The sequence below is a fragment of the Ischnura elegans genome, chromosome 9, assembly GCF_921293095.1.
Source record: "Ischnura elegans chromosome 9, ioIscEleg1.1, whole genome shotgun sequence".
In the NCBI taxonomy this organism is placed as follows: Eukaryota; Metazoa; Arthropoda; class Insecta; order Odonata; family Coenagrionidae; genus Ischnura; species Ischnura elegans.
The window spans coordinates 92,756,869-92,777,115 of NC_060254.1; the positions used below are offsets into that span (position 1 = coordinate 92,756,869).

Consider the following 20,247-nt stretch of genomic DNA (forward strand, 5'->3'; position numbering starts at 1 on the left):
AAAAAGTATAGTGTCCATGCACTTACCAGTTCACCAGAAACACCCTTCTCTTTCATGAATTTAATGCCTCACCAACTGTATGTGTATTTCCAAGGCTCTTCACTTGTTGGCATCAGAGAACCTGCAACCATGCCTTGCATTAGTAGCAAGAATGTGCAGATCATAATCGAATACCTGTTAAGACAAGTATTTGGTAATGAGTGAAAAAAGCTTCTAACGTTAGTAGCGGAATGGTGTACTATGACGAGCATTTTTGGAGAATCATGCGAATGCATGCTGATTAGAGTATGGGTGACATCACGGGGAGGAGGAGGGAAATATAGTTCCCATATAATAGCTGCTAGCGAAAAATAACAGGAGGAGAATTAAAAATAAACTATATTTTACCATGCTAACTAGTGCTAGGGTCCTATCGTGTGGCAAGCTAATGTAATAGCTCTGTATGAAAACTATCATTCAACTTCATCATACTAGAATAGTCACATTTATAGTTCAGATAAAGTAAAATATGTGTGCCATTATACTCTGAATCAAACTGCAAAAAAAGTGCTGGTACATGTCTAAAACAACTACATATGTACGTATGTATGTACTTCATTATGTGTACACAGTTATCTACAGTCTGGGGGGCGAGAGTTGTTGGATGATAGAGTGAAAGGAGGGGTGGAGAAACCTGCGCTAGCACAGTTTGCAGCCAATCCCAGATAGCACAAAGGAGGAGAGTAATCCGTTTATTACGGTTTTCCTACGGAAAAAATTGATAAGCAGCTTATCGTAAGCTAAGGGACTCATATAAGGCAAGGATAAGATTTTAGGGTGGTATAGGTAAGGAATGCCATCAGATATCCTCAGATTAGCCTAAGTCACTTCTGTTGGAGCGCCAAAAGCGGCAGAACAGTGTGCTACACATGCTATGCTGCTCAGCCCGACATGACTTTAAAGCTTACCGGTGAAATTCAGCAAATCTTTAGAAGAGCTGAATAACTATTTACAGATTTTCCCGTAGGGGAGACTATGGAGGACCGGGACACATTTTCAAAAATAATTTTTTATGAAAATGTCAGCGGCTTAAATAAATTTTTTTGCAATCCTTAGTTGCCTTGACCTTTCTAAATTCCACAGAAAATTCTTCGATAAATTAGAATAGGTGAGCACCATGGAACTTAGCATTTTCTGAACATACGACATTTGTCCCAGTCCTCCCTCATTCCTGGAGGAATGGGACAGATATTTAGTGGGAGGAATGGGACACAACCGTAAAATGGCAGAAATGGCAATAAAAAATAAATGATTGATTCAAAATACATAAATAGTAGATACAGTAGTTATTTCTGATCATATTTATATGATTTATATACGACGATACGAAGGATTTCACTCTTTTGGTGCCTTTAAACTAAATTGCATAATTCATTTTCATAACAATTATATCTTTTTTCTCTATGAAAAAAATGTATTCTTGTTGGGAAGAAAAATTTTAAATTGGCTCCCATTTTTTGCATGAATTTTATATTATACATATCATCATGCTCATTACCACAACCTTTCCCTGTGTAGTACAAAATAGGCAGACCATTTCACATATCAGATTACTTTGAAAAATTACACCATCATACTGTCCTTGGAAGCGAATGCTTTCAGTGCATTTCTTAATAATGCAGATTTTGATGAATTCTTTACTCTTGCTACCTCTCTCACACTTTTGCCTTTACCGCACACCATCTTCACAGCTTCCAGAATGGTACGATTTGGCACTGGTACCAGATCTGGATTTTTTCACCAGTACCATTCTGGGTCACTTATACCTCACCTAATAGGGTGGTTTCCTATTATTTTTTTATTACCTAAATCGAAAGATTATTACTCCTGGAATACGAATTTCACACTTTTAGATTTTTAAATGACGATATCTATTTTTCGCTATTAAACGAAAAGTGAAAAATTTTTCAAGTGCGCGAAAACGCGACGGATAAGTAGGAATGATGGGAAAAAGTCTGTGTGACGTATTTCTGGTTCCCCCTGCCGCCTTGTGAGGTGACCTTGGGGCGAGGCTTTAAGTGCTGATACGATGCAGAATGCTAGCAGGTAGCAGAGTACCCAGCTAGCTGGTAGCGCTTGGCTTAAATAAGCATTATTAATATCTTATCAAACGAAGAAAACTTTGTGACCTTATGCAGTTTTAATAGGTGATTATTAAGACATGTTTCCCAGAGCTCTGTGCCTCATGCATGCATTGGTAATTTCAGATGATGTAAAACTCCTATGTATCTATTCGTATAGAACTGGGTCCCTGTGACGTCACGTGGAGTGGCATCGCATGGGCGCCAATCTGGCCTTTTTCAAATGAGGATAAAATTGACTCTTGCCATTCGTCTAAACCGGTATTTCTAAAACCAAATAATTTGTATATTATGAATACACTAATGGTGGGTTACGTATCGCAATCAATGCCTTTCGTTTTCTTTGATGAAGGAATCTACCCTATTCTAAAAAAATGTCTCAGGACTGTGGTTTCGCCATCATTTCACAAATGTGATGATTTTCAAATTATGGCCACATGATGTTATGCATTTCTTTCCATAATATAGAAGAATGGAAAAATTGTTCATATACATAAATCCCTTAATGAATACTCTAAAACTTTGGAATAATGACATCATCTACAGAAGTGCTGAAAGTTTAGCCTCCATTTTGTCATTCCTCTGAATGTTTGTCGGCCTGGCGATAAGAAACCCATAGAGGCCAATAAGCTTACTTATAAGCGCCTTCCTTATCTCTTCCTTTCACCCTATCTCAATAACTAATCATGTGCCAGCTGGGATTGCTGTTCCCCAAACAGACCTCGCACCCATGCCTAGTCGTACAGCATTGTCACGTGCATATGAGGCACCGAAACAAAACTGAACCACCAAAACAAGCCCTTTCTTCGATATTCTGAAAGTGTACTGATGAAATCTTTTATTGCTAACTATCCTGAGGGATGAGTGCTCCAGGAACAAGATTCATTGCTCTCTGCAAAAAAATTCAAATGGCCACCAATGGATTAAAGGATTGTGGACATGCATTTGATCCCGTATTACTGTTGAGTCCTAGGCAAGAAAATCATGTTTCACATTAACTTAATTCAGTGGAACTCGGTCTTTGATTATACTGATCAATCATGGAAATAGTACACATATTGCAGTTCATCAGATGGACCAGATAAGAACTAGGAAATAGATTAAAAGAATTTTTTTAAGTTTTCAGGTTTTTTCATGAAAATATATATAAAAATACCTACCATACTAAAATTGTTCAGATAAGATAAAGACGGGCTTGGTGTGACTAATGGCTCTACCCATATGCGGATCTAGTGGGGCACATGCCCCCCCACAGACCCTAAAAAATATGCAAGATTTTAATATGGCCCTGTTATCATTGGGTTCGATTGCCCAGATGCTTATTATGTTGAAAGTGGTTGAGATGCTGCAAATATTAGTGTGGAATGCACGAAGCTGTTGTAATTTTCACTTAAAATGAGTTTCCACTAATTTAACTCGTCAATGATTAAATCCATTTATAACTGTACTACTTTGCTGGAAGCAGAAATGACAGAAATCTGATGCAATATAATATTTCTGTCTTTAATGCTGTGTAGCTCTTTCAATACAAGTAGCAGTGTATTTAAAGAATATTCGAACTGCTTATACAAAGTAGCAGGATGTTTGGCCCTGAGACAATATCCCCTGGTTAAATACATATTTATTCTATCCCTGAATAAATACCTGTAAATACTAGTATTTTTATGAGTAAATTACCCCAGCATTCCCTTAGGGATTCAATGAATGTATGTTGTACCTTTTGCAGGGAGGATTGGAAAAAACTTTTATTAAAAAAAATGTTTTGGTAAAATGGGGATTTTTGGATTTCTGTGAGCTGCCATTTATAAAACAAAGTTTTTTTCAACCCTTTCAAGATGGTGGAGTTCTATCCTTAGCATGGCTGCTGGACTGAGCCCCCAGAGACTCTTCCATCCCCTCTGTACTGAGTGTTTATGCAGGGCATCTGTTAAGAAGGGTTCTGCAGGCAATCACTCATGCGTAGCTCCTACCATTTACGACCCCACTCAGCAGGGACTATGCATTGCCTCGGACTCCAAGGGCAGCTGGGCTCCCTCCTTTCTGGGTTTAAATGCTACCAGCAATGTGAGTTTGTGGTCAACTTATGATTTGTTTATGCATTTAGCTAAGTTCATAATTGTTGCTCTTATATTACAGACTTTTAATTCAATACCTCGTATTTTTCTGTGCATTGTCACATTTTAAACAAAGTTCTACCATCAACATTAACGGATTTAATGCATCAATAATTTCCATGTTGATGTCTATACTCGGTCTATACGTAATATTTATGGTAACATTTCATTTAAAAATTCTAAACTATCATCAAAAGAAAAAATTCAATTCTTAGTTCAAGAACAAATATGTATTTATTTATTTACAAATTGCCTGAATATACAATCGAATGACCATGGTCCCTTACTGCAAAGAGGGGTAATATAAGACGAGGGGTCCAGGTACATGCTCCTGGATTTCAAGGGTTGGGCCCTACCCCTTTGCATTAGGTCCCTCAACTAAGACTTAGCGTACCCACGACCACGGTAAAAAGGTGAGAGCAAGTAGTCAGATATATATGGCATTGGTTTGTTTACCTAGGAAAATCTGGGATGGCATTTCTTGCATTCATCTCCCTGGTCAAGACACATAGTGACATAAAAGGATTAAGGACCTCACATTTGATAAAGTTATTAAAACTAGTTTATACTTTAGATCCCTTTGCTGGGTATCCATTCATCAGTCATGGTCTGATCTAAAATCTCATGGTATTTATTACTTGTGCAGAGTTGGGTGATATATTACTATTATAGTTGAGGAGAAGAGGGTAAATGTTATTGTGAGTTGAATTCTTGGTAATAATGGCTTAAGCCATTGTAGCATCTCTGTAGGCATTCCTCATAATTCATGCAATAGAACAACTAATACAGAGATTTTTGATGTGGCATTTCGTCCCAAAAGCAACAACAGTACCACACCCTCCCCCTCCCACCCAGTAGCGTACAGGATTTTGAAATGGAGTTTTTTGGAAGATTTCAGGGGCCTTGCAGGGCGTATGAAAAACATCCCATGGCAAAAGGGGGTCCGGAAAAATTTTGGGTTTATTGATGTTGAACAAGTGATTCTTAGGACTCAAAAGCAGCAGTTTTGTACGAGTATTTATTACAATAAAGTTTGTAAATTTACTTACTTGTTTTTGACCCCTCTTTTGAATGCTCAAGGGGTTAGTAATTCAGAAACCCCCCTGTGGCTTATTGTTAGCCACTGCTCCCACCAGCATATAGCTTAGCATTTAAAAAATTTTTGCCTTCTCAAATATTTTATTTCAATCCAAATTAGGAATTATTTCCCAGAATTCACTAGCTATTGATTAACTTTGTGGTATTCCATTATAAGTTTTCTTGGATATTACACAATTACTTATTCCGCTTAAGCAGAAGGAAAAGGATATCCTTCTGGGATATCCACATGAGTAAAGATATTCATTTATAAGAATACTGTCCTGACTTTTTATAGTTTTTAAAATTTCCAACTGCCCCCTAGAGAGTGGCGGTCATTGTAAAATTTTAAAATAAAAAAAATTAATTAAAATTTTCCCTTAAAAATTATTGAAAGTCAAGAAAGTTAAAGAAATTTTAAGAGAGTCAAAGAAATTTTAAAAATTATTGAAAGTCAGGACAGTACTCATATAAACAAATATTTCCCATCTTCACCCATCGTTTCTCCTATTCTGGCATCCGTTTTAAAATTCATCAAGTAACTAGGAAACAATAATAATATAAACAAATCATAATTTGTGCCTGAAGATGATGATAATTCATCGAAACCCAGGTCACGCTCTACAAAAAATTAAGTGGTAAAAATAATTGTGTAATATCCAAAGAAAACTTATTTATTTCCCTCCAAATGTTTCCTACATGGCACAACTGTCACCTTACATTACTCTGTTGGGAGCCCTGGAACAGAGCTTGTAAACCTGAATGTCTATTTGATATTTTCTACAGTAACCGTGACTCTGTTACAGGAGCCCTCCCTCCGGAAATTTTTGAAAATTCAAGACTTCATCAGTACATTTTCTGGATATCATAGCTATTAAAATATTTTAGAAGCTTGCATCTTGGATTTTACCTAACTTAATCTGGGAAAAACAGCAACACATTTAGCCCTCTAAAGACTCACTCTTCTCCAGGTGTGTCAGTGGGAAATCCCAAGGAAAATTCAAGAAAATGCAGCACCTTAGATAGCTACACATAATGACATATACGTATATGTGTTGTAGAGATGCTCCAGCATTCTTTCGTAAAGTATTATGCATTGAATTAGACTATAATGACACGCCAATTTTGCTTAATCTAAAACGTTTATGTGATTGTAATATTTTGAAGCCTACCATGTGAACAGTGGTGAAATATAGGCAGGGATGCACGCCGACATACAAAAAATATTGGGGGGCCCCAAACCGGGATCTTACCCCGGAAAATTTTATAAGTAGTGAATTTTAAGTTTTTTTAAGCATTTTAGAAGAGTCATATGATCAGCATTAGAACCCCAATAACTCAAATCTCGATATCTGGATACTCCGGGGAAAATCAACAAGCCTGACACATTTTTTCCTCACACCTATAATGAATTTTTGAGGGGGCTCAGGCCCCATGGAGTCAGCGCCACTGAATATAGGTACATGAATTGCCGTGAGAGAAAATTTCCCTGGACCAGGAATTGAACCACAGGCATTTGACTTTCCTGGCCACTCTGCAAACCTCTACAATAAAATAAAAAAATCTAAAGTAAAATTGCCTTGGAAATTCAAGAATTGGACAGTGTCTGCGGAGAGACTCGGAAAGCCAATGGTCCATCATTCCATTTCCGATCCAGGGAAATTTTTTCTTGCGGCAATACATGTATGAATGTGATTATTCTGGCAGTGGCCTAACTATGAGGGAGGGTGAGGGGATTGATCCTCCCCTTAAAGCCTCATAGAAATATAAAAAATATTTAGAACAATTGTCTAGTTTTGACATATAATTACAGCATCTGCTTAAAGTTAAATTTTAAGTGTCAAAATGATGTAAAATGATTATTTCCACGCTTGTCATTTTTCAACAATGTTTTCAGACTCCAGTTGCCTGGGGAGGGGTCCCCCACCCCAACAGTGGTGCAGCGAGGGGGGGGGGTTTGGGGGATTAAACCCCCCCAGAGCTAAGAGAATTTTTAAATTTCAATCCATTTTACTTAATTGGACTAATATTGCTTATAGAATAATGTAAGGATCTTAAAAATATCCCTCAGGAGGCCGTAAAACTTACCATTTTGAACCATTTATCTTAAATTTTTCTGGGGAAGGGCCCCCGCACCACCCGCTTCCACTGGTGGGTATTCCATGCCCCCTAACTCCCCAGTATTAGTTGTGCCTAAAACCCCCCCTAGCCTCAATTCCCAGCTGCGCCCCTGCCCCCCAAAGCATGTTCCTAGTTACGCCACTGTATTCTGGCATGATAGTGTTGAATGATAGTTCTCATATGGGGTTGGTACAATGCATGTGAACATTTGTGTGCCACCTACCCTCATCGTCGCACGCTCCGAAATGTTTCGTGCTGATGACGAAGCCCGTAGCGCAGGCATCCTTGAGCATCTGGCACCACGAGTCGTACGTCTGGTCGTTGGATCCGCAGAGGGGACCCCAGGCGCTCCAACCCCTGCCTCCATTGTTATTGTTGTGTCCTCCGGACTTCCTCGACAGCGAGGAGTTCCTGCCGTCGTGCGGAGGCGTGCTGGAGTTGGCGTGCGCCGGCGCTGCGGTCGTGCGGCGGTTCTGTCGCGGGCACCGCTGGTTGCAGGTCACGCACCGCGGGCGGCCGTTTAGAGGTTCCGTCAGGCACGACTGGCCCTCTCGGCAATGGACGGTGCGGCAGGTGGCGGCCTCTGAAAGCAGAAAAGCACCGTATATTATCATGTACCAAGCGCCCTCGTGCAAGACGCCTGCCGAGTATCTTGGGCTGTTCATTTAACTCTCATATGGATTTACAAATTTAGTTACGTCGTTGGATTTACGGCGCCGCAGCGGCGCTGCGTCATTTGTTGTTATTATCTTTCAAAGTTAGCCTAAATTTACAAGTTTTCCGATTGATAATGGTAAATGCATCGATTACTACCTTTATTTCTAACCGTGTTTTGCTAGATTTAACCCATCATTGTGGAAGTTATAACAAAAAATCTTGAACGCTGCATTATTTTCCATTTGTTGCCGTAATTCTCACTATTTCTGTCCCCTTTGTCTGTTATTTTCAAATGAAATTTTTAATTTCGTGTGTAATGGTTGTTTGAAATATTTTTTCTTATATGCAGTGCTGGACAAACTCCGCTTTAATGCTTATATTGTTTACATTTTTATGTATCTAAATATTAAAAATGAGGACCAAATAAATTCTTGTATGCCCATATGACATAATTTTGCTTCACTGCGTTCACCCATATGTTATATCTTTGCAGTGTATATGTATATAAGGATAAGTAATTAAACTTTAATAATCGAACAGCTGTAGGTGAAGTGAAAATAGACTAGTGTTACTTTCATGATTTTTACAGGATTCTGACGATCAAGACAAATCTTACGAAGATTCTAGGAGCTTATATCCTGCATTAAAAAAATCAAGTCTTATGGGTTTGTAAGTATAAAGAATATGGGATAATAAGCGACGTGTCAAAGAACCCAACGCCGCTTTGGAGGTGGAGCTAGAAGAAGAGGAAAAAATTCCGAAAAAATCTACAAAAGATCATGTGTGAAATCGAATGGAAAAATAGCAGCCCATCTACATAATTGTTTTGGGAAGCTTTTTTAATCAAATTACTAACACTTTCGCGGTCCATGCTCGTCAATATTAATGGATTTTGGGAGTAACCCACGCCAAGACTTTAAATGGCTAACGTTTCCTCTCCTATGCTGGAGACCTCAGGGCGGATGACCATATCGCCTTTATTGAGCATTAATTTATAGGTGGTGGTGGGTGTTGGTAGAGTATTCTCTGGACGTTTTTCTATCTATAAATTACTCGAAGCCAAAGCTTCGCTAATCTTCTGTCCGTTGTCACCATAAATGTTTATTCTGTGTTCTTTAATTTTCATAGCCTCCCGGAAGATTCTCGTTTTGAAATGTTTTTCTCTGGCGAGAATTTTCGAGTTGTTTGTATCGATGGTGTGGCCTTGTGCGGCATGTTCGGCGATCGCTGATTTATCGGCGTGGCCCAGTCGGCCACGGTGTGTTCCTTGAATCCAGTCATTAATTTGCGTCCAGTTTCACCTACACACACCCTGTCGCACGTGCCGCATTTTTAATGCAATACCAATTAAACGCAGCAACGACTTCAATAGAGACAACGGACAGAAGATTAGCGAAACTTGGCCCCCAGTAATTCCTAGAAAGAAAGACGCCTATAAAATTCCGTACCAGCACCCGCCATCTATATATTGGCAAACATGGACTGCGAGAGTTTTAGTAGTTTGATGGAAAAAGCTTTTCATTATCGAATATCCATGGGATCCAGAAAATACCATTTTTTGTGTGGTACCAATGCTGATTGAGTTTAAAAAATAGAATTTATTGTTTTTCTCCGTGTTAACATTGGTAACAACTTTTTCTGTTTTTCCCGAAACATCGAACTCCTTAACCCTGTCCGTAAAAGGCAGGAAAGGGAGTAAAACGTAAATAATGTCACTCGCTGTTCCCGTCCAACCACTTAGGGTGGTGGACAGCAAATCGGAATATATATCTATTCCTTGCTCAAATCATAAGTTTTTAGAGTTGGTGGAAACTTCCTCTTGCTTTAATTTTCATTTACCAGTGGATTAATAAATGTAAAAAATTGTTTTAACTGTAAGTATATTTGTATATCTGTTGAACCTATGAATAAAGTTGAATTTTAGAGAACTGGCATGGGCATTGATCAGCTTCGATTGGCCGCCGTCGATATTTGATAGTCGTCCATTTTTGTCGTTATTCCATGTCGATATTCATGGATAATCGTCGGTCCATCTTAATTTTCTGCATTTATACATAGGAATAAGAAGAGAGTTTATATGCTATTGTAATTGACTATCATTTCTTGCTACTCATTATCGACGATAATTACGGACCATTGATAACCATCGATGTCAGCGTCGAGTATCGATGATTGAAGATGATGCTAGATCGTTGATGTCTAGACAGCTGTCATTGGAATCAAATTCTGATAATGTTTACAATGATCAAAAAATAAAAATCTGCTGTCGCATATTCTTAATCAGGTGGTGACTCTTTATAATTCAATAATCCGTTAGCCAAAGTTAAAGGAAATTCAGGTAAAGGTAATATCGGCTGCTCTTTTTTTAAGATACTAGTAATGAAAGGGTTAATTGAGTGTATTGCTTTTAATTGCTGGTATATTGCTTAAAAGTATTGCATTAGTATTTATATAAAGACATATCCTGTGAAAATGCTAGAACCTATAATCAGTGGCATAGCTAGGAATTTTGTTCGTAAAGGGGGGGTCCAAATCCAGGGGTAAATTTTTGTAAAACAGGTTACTAGGTAGGGGGTTTTCAATTAATTTTAACACTTTTCACAATCGAAAAAACTTTTTTTTTCAAAGAAATCTTTTCTAAATTCACGATTTTTCAATATTTGGTTTTCTTTTGTGATGCAAAGTTAGTGTGATTTTATATTTCGGGGGGGAGGGTGGACCCCCCCTCGCTACGCCACTGCCTACATCACTATGAAGCATTCATATTTGTATGTAATCGTTCCAGACTTGACGTGATGAAAATGCGATATACCCATGATAAAATATAAAACACAAATAGTAGTATAGTTGTACAGTGAAGTGTGGAAATTACTATTTGTGTTTTATGTTCTTTAATGGATACATTAAAAAAAAATATTTTGATTCGATTAATTTGAACATGAGGTCCGCAGGTATTATTGGGTAACCTACCCCTGCTACCGGCATTCAAATTACTCGTGGCAACCTTAGTTCACACCTAAAATGGAAAATTTTATACGGCTCCCTCCAGTGGCGCAGCTAGGAATTAAGGCTAGGAGGGTTTTAGGCGCAACTAATACTTGCGGGTGTGGGGGTGTTGCATACCCAACAGGGTAAGCAGGGGTTGCGGGGGCCCTGCTCCAGAAAAATTAGAAGAATAATGGTTCAAAATTGCGAGTTTTACGGCTTTCTGAGGGATATTTGATAACTCCTAACACTATTATGTAAGTAATATTGATCCAAATAAGTAAAATGGATTAAACTTAAAAAAATTTCTGAGAGCTGGTGGGGTTATATCCCCCAAACCTTCCCCCTCGCTGCGCCACTGGCTCCCTCAATAAGGAATCCCATTCATGCGAGGACATACCTATGTGCCCACGCACGCATCGCGTCTGGAAGTCTAGCGCTGCCATCCAGGACGCGTTGGTTGTTGAACTCTGGGACGCAGACGAGACGACGACGAAACGTATAAAGCAAAGGGAAATACGGCCACCTAACATGAGACGCATAACCTCTCTCGGAGAGAGCTCTCTTCACTCACGTGACGGGGAGCTAAAAAGATGGCGAGCGTTGATATCCCACTCGCCCGGCTACCAGGAAAACTCTCTTTATCGTCTAGGTTTACATTCGCTGGGAGACGTACGATTGTGTGTGCGGGCAAGGAATGGAATGGGAGCGAGCCAGGGGGGATTTCCTAATGCAGATCCCGCCGAGATAACTCTAATTGCGTCTGCACGGAGAGACTGTCTCATTCCTTTCGACCCAAACTCACGAGGCAACAATTGCGAGGCGTACAATATGCAGGCGGATACTTGTTGATCTTAAGACGCTTTGGCTCTTAGCCAGGTGGAGGGGGGCTCTTCGGCCTCCAAAGGGACAAGATTAACAGGAATATCAAACAATTTTCTGTGCTTTTTGTATTACTTTGCAAAACTTTTGCGACTGTAGTGGAAATTACGGGGCATATTCATAAAGCGAGGGCCGTCTGCTTATTTTTAATTATTGGCGCTTCAGAACACAGTTTTCAGAGTCCTCTGGATTGTTGATAATACACTTCAAGGAGTAGTGTAGAGAACTGCCATCGAGAGGACTCTGACAGTTGTACTCCTGCCGCGCCAATCTACTAATTCATTGAGTAGCTATAGCAGCATATTTTTAGTTTCAGGAGTCGTTTGCTTGCCCTTGCATGCAAGCAACAATGTCCGCGACAATCGTGCATTCCGCACATGGGCGTACCCAGCGAGGCAGCTGCCCCCCCCCCCCCCCAGAAGCAAAAATCGCAGCAGTCTTCAAGCAAAATTGGTACCAAATTGAAATGAAAGTATTCAACAAATTTTCTTTAAACCCACGAAAAATAACATGTATTAAGCATCAGATATGAAACTAAAATAAAGCTATTTTTTCAAGGAAATAATATCATAAAATAATAAAGCGCTACTATAATTTTCTTTAAATGTTGGTTTTATACACCTTTTCAATGCCAAAATGTCACAACTTGGCTTGCCCCCCCCCCCAGTTATGATCCTGCATATTGAGAAGTGCGTTCTGTCATACGATTCTTGTATGCAAAAGGAGTGTCGTTGCAAGGGCGTTCCCAGGACCAAATCTATAGAAGGGGGCAAGCCGAGCTCGTTCTAGTTGTAAAACAGAACAGGTTAAGGAAACCAACAGATATATAACCGTGGTTTATTGTTTTTTATTATTTGCTCAAAAATATTTTTATTGTTATTACATGGTTTATATGTACTAATATCTTTCACTTTTCTTGGGTATAAAAAATACTTTTATACTAAATTTACTTTTGCTTGTGTCTGGGTTTAGTTTCGCTCATGCACGGAAATTAAATCTCCAATTACTTAGGTTTCGAGCCGGTACAAAACTTTACTCCCAGAAACGAAACTAAATTAGTCAAAAATCCGCTGCTCATAGTTAAGTTTCGATCCCAGAAGTTGAGTGGAGGGGGATATGAGGGAACAGTTTCGACCCATTACGTTTGACATGCGTGTAGAGAGGTTGAAACGTCGAGCTTAAAAATCGAATGGCCAGTTTGCGTTCACCGTTCTCCTGTTAGTGGTACAAATATGTGTGCCCCGTGCATCAAATGGCGGTAGGCCGAACCTCTACTTCATTCAATCACACTTCGTACTCGGTGTCTGAGTCGAAACTAAACCGTTCGAAGGTGAAGCACGTCGTCCCTCCGTAACGTGGTGCGTAACATTATCTACGTTTCGTTTCGTCCCAGGGTTTTAGTTAAAGTTTCTACCCGAAGTAGTTTTGACTCCGATGTTGTTTCGACCCTGAGTTTAGCTCCCAGGGTTTAAATTCATCTCGTTTCGTTTCCACATTTTGTTTCCGGGAACGAAACTATTGAAATTTTACTGGTTTTGGCTTTCGTTTCGTTTCACCTACCACACCTGCTTTTCTGTCCCCAAGCGAATATTTATGTGTGACTGTTTAGCCATTGTAACTAAGTCTGGGAAATAAATAAAAATGGACTGAAAATCATGGAAATTGAGAATGGAAAGTCCGTATGAGTCCTGTTCTCATGAAAACCCGCGATGCAGTTCATTATTTATGTTAAGTAGCTCCAGTTTAGCACTAACAGTGTTCGTTTCTTACCCCATTGATTCAAGGCTGTAACCAGAAAACATTTTTGGGGGTTTCATGTGGAAGGGTAGTAATTTTTTGGGGGCTAATTTGAAGGGAATACACAGAATTCCGTTTTTCCGAAAGATTGAGGGAGGGTATTTTACCTCCCTATATGTATCCGTAGTTATTCTTTATGCCCTCGTTCCTGAATCTACTTAAGAGACGACTGACTTTTTGTTCCTATAGTAACAGATCATCGCTTATTCACCTTCATTTGAGTGACAGCGTTACAGTGTAGGAGAGACCTTTAACTATGGTTTCTTTTGTTATATTTTCCGTGATGATCGCCTTAAATTGTCCAAGAAGCCCGTATTCTACGATTAATCAGCAATTATTCAAGTATAAAGAAGATAAGAATAAAAAGAATTATTAAGGAATAAAAATAATAGTCGTGCCCAGAGAGACGGATTTTACTCCTTGTTTATTCATAGGAAAAATATTACCTCTTTACTCTGGATTCAGCGAATTAATTTAAGATATTATTTAGCATTCTAACTAATGAATAAAGATACCTAGCGATGTCCACCGGATGTTTATTTACACATCGCGTTTACACGCCTCTGTAACATTATATGGTGCAACAGTTGTACCGGATAATGTCACAGAGGCGCTGAAACGAGTCGTACAAGTTTATCTCCAGTGGAAATTGCTTAGCCTCTTTATTCATTATTCACTGCTTATTCACACCGATTCGTTTTCGCTTCAAAACCACCTCTCTGTTCACTATGCATTGACCTCCACCTTTTTGTTCCGAAGATAACAGATATCATCGCTCGCTCCGTGATTAACGTGACGCATTCGACATTCCAGAGCGTGAAAGACCTCTAGCTGAAGATTTTATAATTCCCTACCCGTGATGATTGCCGTTCTCTGCTCTTTTTTTTCTTCGTCTAGCTCTCCGCAAAGGTGAAACCGTGGAGGCTCTTGACAGCGTCTTCTCTTCCGCCTCCACCCCCTCTCCATCCACCTTGTAGGTACTCTTTCTCTCACCGGAGATAAAACTCATGAATGAGTCGCCACTCGGAGAAGACAGGAGTCGCGAGGGTTTTATTTTTCCTCTCCGCGCTCGCGTCGTCTTTTTATTTCCCGTGAAATGGACTCACACGCTTGACACTCTCACATGTCTGCGGGGTTGGATAAAAAGCACCTCTGGTGTCGACAGCGGCTCGAGATACCGCCGTGTGCCATCGGATGAGACAACGAAGGTTATGGACGTTGATTGAAAAGGTGATCGGAGGTTTGAGGTGGAGAGAGTGAGTGGAGTGGACAAGAAAAGCAGCACGCCTATTCAGAGTGTGTATCTCACTCCGTCTGGAACAGTGAAGGAGGGTGGGTTAGAGAGTACGATTTGATCCTTCGCGATCGGTCGTGTTTTTGTCGTATCGAACGTCTTTTTGGTGATTAATTACACATTTTAAATTAGAATCATAATCTTAGGGGCATATTATATACTGAAAAAATCAAACTCGGGAAATATAATAAGAATTATTGTTTTATTCACATGGGGCCAAAATTATTTCATTTACTGCCCGCTAGAATTAAAAAAAATAAAACAACAAATGTCATGTTGAGACTTGCTAAAGACTGGCTCTTCTCGCAAGAAATAGTTGAAAATTTATTTTGATGTTATCTACTTAAAACACTCATGTATCATTTACTGCATTATTATGTTTATTGGTATACATTCTGTTACTTGATGGTGGCTCAATTCTGGTCCTATGACCTTGGAGACCACCTAAAGCTCCTTCTCTTGTTTTTTTTCTTTGTATTAGGATGTGAAAACAATATGTAGGAGTAATAAATTATTATTATTAATTATAGGCACTAAAATAGCCTGTTATTTCTCTCGTAATGATAAAACTTAATGGCTACATCACGAGGCATGATGGCTCGAAGAAAACAATAATAGAAGGGCCAGAAGAAGAGCAGGTGGATGAGAAGAAGGGCAAGGGACGGCTCCGACTGAATTAAAAAAGGACAGGTTGTTTATAAAAGAAGATATGCGTCCATAAGAAAAGGCTAGCAGATAGGAGAACAGCGTAATACAGAGGTGCCTCAAACCAATCTTAGGATTTTTGACTTATGATGATTGATTCAACTACAAAATAACGTACACGAGCATCTCATAGAGATTGTTAGGGAGCACCCTTGACTACGGCGTTTTGGAGGAAGAGGGGTCAAGCAGATTCTCACCCAAGTTCACCTGGGGGTGAGAAGGGTCCTGGCAAGTTCGAGGGTGGTTCTTTTTTCGACCTCCGATCGCTCAGCAAAAACACAATGGAAGTCACAGGCGGGTACTGCACAAATTGGGCGACTGCGCGTCCTCCAAACAATACCCTCAAGTCATTTCTGACCATAAGTTGTTCGTTTAAGGTTAATAGCAATCTCATTAACTACTCTGCCTCAATTGATTCTCCCACCAAGTGTGCGCTGCGAAGCGACAGCCAGAAAACTCGCCGAATGGCCTCAGCATTGACATTTCTTGACCTTTATGCCGATGAAAGAGAATTTTTAATGCACCGTGGCTAGAGTGTGAAGCAGTGTGAAAAGTTATGCCCATTCACATTGAAAACAAAAGAGAAGACATCCTGACTTTGGAAGTGTTCTGATCCATGACAACGCCCATCATCTCAGCGCTGATGCAGCCCAACCGCTCCTTGGGTAGTTTCAATGGGACATTTTCGATCACCCGCCGTGCAATACCAACCTAGTGCCTTGTGACTTCTATTTTCACGCTGAAATGAAGATGTGCCGAGGAGGGAAGCGTTTTCAAACGGGCGTGAGCTTCAGGACAAAGGAAAAAAGTCATTGGAAGTCACTGGTGGCAACATCTTACAATTAGAAGAAGGTATAATAAAGATTGTGGCACAGGCACGACCAATTCCTCAATCGCCGAGGCGATGATGTCGAAAGAATACCACAGATGTGCTCCATATTTAGCAATGAAATAATTTTAATCAATCACTTCTTCCTTTGTTCATGACCGGAGATAGAAATTGTTCACCATCGGAGATTGAAAAAAAAAACACCGCCCTCGTATCACGTAATTTATTTTCCGCAAGAAACGGTGCAAAATTGTGAGAAAACTGGGTTGATTGGGAAAAATGTGTTTCTCAAAAAAATTATTAACACAATTGTTTTAGTAAATACAACACAATGAAGCATAGACTAACGTATTTATACTGAAAATACGCATTTTGAAAACTCTCACGTGAGATAAGTGGGAGGGAGGAGCCAAATCTCACGATATCTCACTAATGGGGGGCGGCGCCCAAAAATCGCTAAAATTATCTCACGTAATTAACACTTTGCGTGCTATGGGCGTAATATTACGCCGCGGGAAATCCTTCGATTTTTGCTACGGGCATAGTACTAAGCCATTCATGTTTTGAAAAATCTTAGTTTGAAATTTTCTGAAAAGTCAAGCCACCCTCTTAATAAACAAATGAAAAAAATAGGAAAATTCATTCTTTAAAATTATACCAAGCACCAAATTCCTCGTATCAAAGGTTGCTTGTTAAGAAATAACACAGAAGTATTGAAATTGGCCAGTACTGGGATCAGACCTGCACTAAGAAGGTCAGCACGGTAAGTGTCAATGGACGCCTCCTTAGAGAATTAATGAATTAATTTAAAAAAGACGGGTTCTCGTGAGTGAGGGTTATGACTACTTAAAGAAGCACACTATATCTATGAAAATTGCATCACTCGAAATTTATAACGGCGATTGATCTTCATATTTTTTTGGTAACTCCATGCAACACTGCAAATATTCACACTTAAGTATAAAAATATAGAATAAAGTAATGCATGTTTTTTAGTATTGTCGAATCAATGAAGGCGTGAAAAAAATCAGTGAAAAATCTCGAAATATCCGTAAAAATTGGTGAATATTTAGCTCAAGCAAGGGTAGGTATTTAAATATATAATATAGAATAAATTGATGTTTTTTAGTTTTGTTTATTTTATGAAGGCATGCAAAAATCAGTGAAAAATCTCGAAATATCCGCAAAAATTGGTGAAAATACAGCTCAAGCAAGGGTAGGCATTTAAATCTATAATATAGAATAAATTGATTTTTTTTGTTTTGTTTATTCAATGAAGGCATGCAAAAATCAGTGGAAAATCTCGAAATATATATAATATTGAAGATAATATTGCTAAAGCAAGGATAGTATTTGTAACTAGGCATTATATCGGTAGGAGTATAATGGCCGCAATTCACGGCGGATGATTTAATTCGCATGATCATTCAGCATGATCATGCGCATGATCATTCGCATGATCATTCACCGTGTATAGCGGCCTTTAGGGATGTCTGCAGCGTGAGAGAGGTTGCATGTGACGGAACCGGGTGGATTAAAGTATGAAATTTTCCGTTACAATTTAATACTCTCAAGTTTATTCAAAATTGATACATATTCCGCTGGGTTTGAAATGGGATCGAGCTCGCGTGGTGCCTTTGAAGTAATGTGGTTTACATTGTCCTCGCGTCAGCAGCACGGGCCCCGTCGCCATGATTCTTTGGTTGCGCAAATGCGTGTGAATCGCTGGTAGATTTGATATTTTAAAAGAATCTCGGTGTCATCATGGTTTCGGATGTGGTTTCAGCCGTAATGTGGTGAAATTGTTGCGTGATGAAGAGCCATATGTAAGAGATTCTAGTTTCCAAGAAATGACTGAAATTGAAACAAGCACCGTATCCATTGTACCGTAAGGAAACTGTTCTGCTTCTGATACCTATAACTTCCTATGTTGAGGGACATAATCAGGGGTTAATTTCATGTAATTTTGAGCGATATCATTTACATGATTTCAAGCTTATTTCTGTTCTAAATAAAAGATTGAAAAAATTTTCACTAAATAAATTTTCCGTTGAAATCAAAATCAGAAGGAAATTGTTCAATCATGCGTAAAAATAGTGAACATTTCCACCTTATAGTGCCAGCAACCTTTATTTTTACACAATGTTTTTTTCGTTTTCAAAAATTCAACGCCGGAAACTATTGACCTCCAAGGTGCTTTTGACTCGACGCATTTGGATGCTTTGATTCGTAATCAAATTCCAATGTAAAAGTCGCACTGGGAGGTATTAAATTATTCCAAACTCGTTTTAATTACTACAGGATAAATTATTTTTCAATGAAATCCAACGGCTGGTAACCGTCAGGGATGCCGACTTACAAAAAATATTGGGGGGCCCAAACCGCAGATCTTGACCAGAGAAATTTTATAAGTAGTGACTTTTAAGTTTTTTAAGTATTTTAGAAGAGTCATATGATCAATGTTAGAACCCTGATAACTCGAACCTCGATATCTGGACATTTCGGGGATAATCTACAAGCCTGATACATTATTTTCTCACACCCACAGCGAATTTTTGAGGGGGCTCGGGCCCCCTCGTACTCCATGGAGTCGGCGCCACTGATTATCAGGGGTAAGTTTCATGACATTTCGAGGGATATCATTTATACGATTTCAAGCTTATTGCTGTTTAAATAAAAAATTGAGAAATTCTCGATACCAAATTCGCTGCTAAAAATCGACGTCTAATACCCTTTTGCAGATAAATTGATGACGTTACGAGGTAATGTCCAGCGTATTATCACGTTTATGCTACTCCTCAGTTTCATAAATGTGCTTCATGTTGTTCTTTTTTGTTTATGCTGTCAACCTTGTAGACAATTAGCTTTCTAGCATAGTATTAGAGATAAAGTAGCGATTGATTTAAGATATCGTCAAAAGAGTGCAAAAATAGTTCCATTTTGAAACAGAAACTGTTATAAGTAAATGTTACAGTAATTGTAAGCGTAAAAGGCAACTGAGCTTGATTATTCAGTTACTTTCCATTTCTGGTTTAAATTATCTCTCCCATAAATTTCTAATCAGAATAAATTAGTAGATTACATTTGCTTGTAACCGTCACATTATTAAAAGATGCAACTTTTGCAAATGAGAATGACCTAAACCGTAATTGTTGAAGGGTAAGTGAATAGCATATATTCAATCACTCCTTATTTCTGTAATGTATGTAACAAAGCGAATAAGGCCCTATATTTATTGAAACTGCAAATGAAAAATCTTTGTTTCCACTGGAATTATGTAGTAATTATCTAGTATTCCGAAACCAGACTCGTGCATACTTGTGTGCTCTATTTATCCCCGCAAGAGAGTTACTACGATGTCCAACCTTTCTAATACACCTCCGCCGTATTCCTCAAGGCCGTACTAATATATCCTTCAACTCTTTTCAACTTACGGCTTCTAGATTCTGTAATTCCCTGCCGATACGCATCAAAATATTTCGATCCTTTGAATCCTTTGAAAAGAAATTGTAATTTTATTTGAAAACCAGGATTAGAGTTTATTTGCCATTTACTTTTTTATTGTAATCAAAACTTTCTATTCAAATAAGTGTTTGTTACATTTCTTAAAAATAATGTTTTTGCATTAACGATAGTGAATATGTTGCTGAGTTGTTATTATAACAT

At 38.9% G+C, this 20,247-nt stretch overlaps 1 protein-coding gene across 4 annotated transcripts in view; it reads right to left on the reverse strand.

Moving 5' to 3' along the window:
* LOC124165620 (follistatin-A) overlaps positions 1–20,247 on the reverse strand; it is a 303,111-nt gene that overhangs the window by 1,314 nt on the left and 281,550 nt on the right. For 2 of the 4 annotated variants that reach the window (XM_046543088.1, XM_046543085.1), the window contains one exon: positions 7,656–8,015. In XM_046543088.1, coding sequence (XP_046399044.1) covers positions 7,656–8,015 — 360 coding nt within the window. Of the gene's footprint in view, positions 1–26; positions 175–7,655; positions 8,016–20,247 lie in introns of those variants that run through there. The other 2 variants (XM_046543086.1, XM_046543087.1) reach the window with 2 other exon arrangements.